The sequence below is a fragment of the Carlito syrichta genome, unplaced genomic scaffold (assembly GCF_000164805.1).
Source record: "Carlito syrichta isolate Samal-C Ts95f unplaced genomic scaffold, Tarsius_syrichta-2.0.1 Scaffold311469, whole genome shotgun sequence".
In the NCBI taxonomy this organism is placed as follows: domain Eukaryota; kingdom Metazoa; phylum Chordata; class Mammalia; order Primates; family Tarsiidae; genus Carlito; species Carlito syrichta.
In genome coordinates this window covers 12,277-15,980 of record NW_007255565.1, presented here as the reverse complement: position 1 = coordinate 15,980, position 3,704 = coordinate 12,277, and the positions used below count along the sequence as shown (strand labels likewise).

Genomic DNA, 3,704 nt, shown 5'->3' with positions numbered 1-3,704 from the left:
CCTGTGTCAGATCCACAGGCCTTAGGAGGGCTGTGGGGGCCCAGGCTCTAGGACGGAGGTGACTGCTGGGGGCAGACACAGCTCAGCGGTCCTCTCCTGCTCACGCAGATGGATGTGGTGGGGGCCTATGACACTATCCCCCAGGACAGACTCACGGAGGTGATCACCAGCATCCTCAGGCCCCTGGAGGACATATACTGCGTGCGCCAGTACGCCGTGGTCCAGAGGGCTGCCCACGGGCATGTCCGCAAGTCCTTCAAGAGAGACGTAAGGCTTGTGGTGGGCGTGTGGCATGTGCCTGTTCAGGGCTCAGATGCGTCCGTGGCATAGGCATGGGTGTGGCTCAGTCATGCTATGATTTGTGCGTGCCTGTGATATGAGTGTGTCTCTGGCACGTGTATCTATTGTATGGGCATGTTCATAGTGGGCGTGTGTATCTCCCTGGCCTCCTCTCTTCCTCTGCTGTGTGGGGCATCCATTGTACCTGAGTGTCTGCTGCGGGTGTTGTGGCCCCCTGGCCTCCTTCCTTCCCTTGCTGGAAGGGTCCCCCATCATCCTCACGCTCTTGTATGTCGATCAGTAAGTTCCATGCCCAGGGTCTTCTCCAAGTGGACGATGCCACTGTCCCCTCGCAGGGCTGGATCTCGGGTACTGCAGACAGGATTTGCAGGGAGAGGAGGGATCCTGGTGGCCCCAGAGCCTCAGGTCCCCCAGCAGTCCCCAGAAGCCCACGCTTGGCCTGTGGCAACTCCAAGAGGAAGGCTGGTGGGGGGCAGGGCTTCGATCCCTGGACACCTCTCCCAGAGCAACCAGGGGTCTCAGGACTTGGCAGTCTGGAGAGGAGCCCTTGGGCCGGATTCCCACCTGATGTCATGAGTGCGCTGGGGTGTCAGTCCCCCCAAGCAGTATGAGGGGTACATGCCAAGGTGAGGATTTCTTGGGACCTCATGTCAGAGAGGCATACGGGAAAACCCCCTGGCACGTTGCCTACTTTTTTACTGAGGTGAGACCCACGAGGCGTGGCTTCTGTTCTGGAGCGCAGCTCCTTTGAGTTCACACCTGCAGACACCAGTGGCTGTCACCTCCATCAAGGCATGGAGGACATCAAGGCCCAGGGGAGTCCCCCGGGTTCCCTTCTGGCCAAGACTGGCCCCCACAGTGACCCGTTCCAACCCTTGGACTCACTCTGCCTGCCTCCATGAGTGAAGTCCCGCAAGAGGCGGGTCGGCGCCTGAGGGTCAGCCACACTGCAGCATGTTGCCACACACCCCTTTCGTGCAAGTGCACCATGTGGCTGTGTCCTTCTGCTGTGCATTAATATCGTTTCGGGTAGCTTCTGGGTTTGAAGAGTGCTGGGCGTTGCTGTGTTCTTGGGGTTGTCTTCTGGGTGAGTCCCGGGGTGGGGTGGCTGGGCTGTGGCACGCTTGTGTTTGGAGCCAGCAAGGTTGGCAGTGTTTCCAGGGGGGCCAGTCACATCCACCCAGCTGCACCGAGGGCGGTCACTGTGTATCCTCATCAACACTTGGATGCATCAGTGCCCCGGGTTGCAGCCATGCTGGTGCAGTCTCACTCTGTTGTTCTGGCTGGAGTGTGGTGGCATGATCTCCACAGTTCCCGACTTGCGCGATCCTCCCTCCTCAGCCTCCTGAAGTACTCAGATCACAGGTGCATGCGCTGCACCCAGCTTCCTTCTACTTTCTTTAGGTTTGATTTGTTACTTTTCCAACTCATTGAAGTGCAAGCTTTAGTTACAGTTATTTGAACTTCTGACTGGTCATAGTGGTTCTCACCTGTAATCCCAGCACTTTGGGAGGACAAGGCAGGAGGATTGCTTGAGCCCAAGAGTTCAAGACCAGCCTGGGCAACAGAGCGAGACCTCGTCTCTACAGAAAAGTAAAAAATTAACTGGGTGTGGTGTTGTGCACCTGTTATCCTAGCTGCTTGGGAGGCTGAGGCAAGAGGATCGCCAGCACCCAGGAGGTCAAGGCTGTGGTGGGCTGTGATCATGCCCCTACACTCCAGCCTGGGCAACAGTGCGACCCCAACTCAAAAAAAAAGGGTACTTCCTTTTCCAAACAAGCATTTGAAGCTGCCAATTTCCTCTGTGGTGCCGCTGCAGCTGTGTCTCACGCATTTTGGCATGCTCCTTTCCATCGCTGTTTAATGTAGAGTGTTTTCTGATTTGGGCTGTGATTTCTGTTCACCCCTGGGTGTCCTGCTCCCTGCTCAGTTAGGAAGTCGCAACTTTTGTGTCTTTCGGCCTGGTGTGGTTTGACCCACTGCATTGCCATAGCTCACAGGGCCGTAGAACATGTTGAAACGTCACCGTGCACATCTTGGACGCCTCACAAGCTCACGGTGTCGGCGTCAGTGTGCCGCCTGCCTTGAGAGCGTCCTGCCTTGGGGACGCTGTGTCCTTCTGCTGTGTGTGGATATCGCTCCAGGTGGCTTCTGGGTTTGAAGGCGCCCTAGGAGACCCTGTGAAACAGGAGGTGACGGGGCATGACCTCTCCCCCGCGTCTCTAGACCTTTCCTTCTGCCTCGTGTTCCTGCAGCTCTTTCGGTCCCCAGGGCTGGTGCTCCCTCCCCGTGGGGCACGTCCAGCTCTTGGCCGGGACGGCCGGCGCCACCTCCCATCCCATCCCACTTGCACAGATCTCCACCTTCACGGACCTGCAGCCATATATGCAGCAATTCGTGACACACCTGCAGGAGACACGCTCGCTGAGAGACGCCGTGGTCATCGAGCAGGTCCCAGCGCTGCCCGTGGGGGGCTTGGGTTCCAGTGGCTGGGGGTCCTGGGGGGACTCTCTGCTCTGTGGGGATGGAGTCAGGGTGGGACGCAGCCATGAGATGAGGCCACATGCCCCATCATGTTCCCAAGCCCAGTCACGCCAGGCCATGGCTGCCACTGCATCTGGCCGCATCTCCTGTCGCCCAGACTCATCCCCTCTCGGGCGTTATCAGCGTTTTGCTGAGGCATCTTCCCTCTGAGTTCTCATCTTGAGGCCAATGTAAAACATGCCACTGCCTTCCGGGGGCAGGCTGGATTTGACCTGTGGACGCCCCTTGAGCTGGCCTGTCCATATGAAATCTGTATGTGTGGCTTCCCCAGGGTCTGCAGGGTTGGTGACTGCTCATGCACTCTGTACTCCTATGGAATCCTTTTTGAGCATTCACGCCATTTAGGGGATAACCATGGCCGTTGAGTGAGGCTTGGAGACCTCTGGTTAAGTTTCCCTGGGCTCCTTGCAATTTACATGGGCTCCAGTGACCCAGACCCGGTGCCTGGGACCAGACAGGCTCCCACTGGGTCACATGTGCTGTCTGGGCCGTGACAGGCTCCGGGGCTGTGGGTGTCTGAGCTCAGTTGGACACCCGATGGCCCAGAGGGGATGTCAGATGTCGAACAGAGTTGTGCTCACACCCCCGTGGGTCAGCATGCCTCAGCCCGCCAGCTGACGGTGGACCCGGACCCCAGCCCAGCACCTGGCTCACGTACCTGACCCCACAGGGACGCAGTGTCCCCACCCTGGTCACGTGCAGGGCGTTCTAGTGCCACCACTCACCCGTGTCTCCTCCCGCTGGCTTCTCAGAGCTGGTCCTTGAACGAGACGGCTGGAGGCCTCCTCGACGCCTTCCTGCACTTCCTAAAGAACAGCATCCTAAGGATTGGGGGCAGGTGGGGTGAGCGGTGCCAGGCT

The 3,704-nt window shown here is 58.6% G+C and overlaps 1 protein-coding gene across 1 annotated transcript in view; it reads left to right on the top strand.

Moving 5' to 3' along the window:
- TERT (telomerase reverse transcriptase) overlaps positions 1–3,704 on the top strand; it is a gene marked incomplete at its 5' end in the record, with an annotated part of 18,496 nt that overhangs the window by 5,726 nt on the left and 9,066 nt on the right. The window contains 3 exons of the mRNA XM_021717883.1: positions 109–267; positions 2,656–2,751; positions 3,597–3,682. Of these exons, the coding sequence (XP_021573558.1) occupies positions 109–267; positions 2,656–2,751; positions 3,597–3,682 (341 nt within the window). The remainder of the gene's footprint in view (positions 1–108; positions 268–2,655; positions 2,752–3,596; positions 3,683–3,704) is intronic.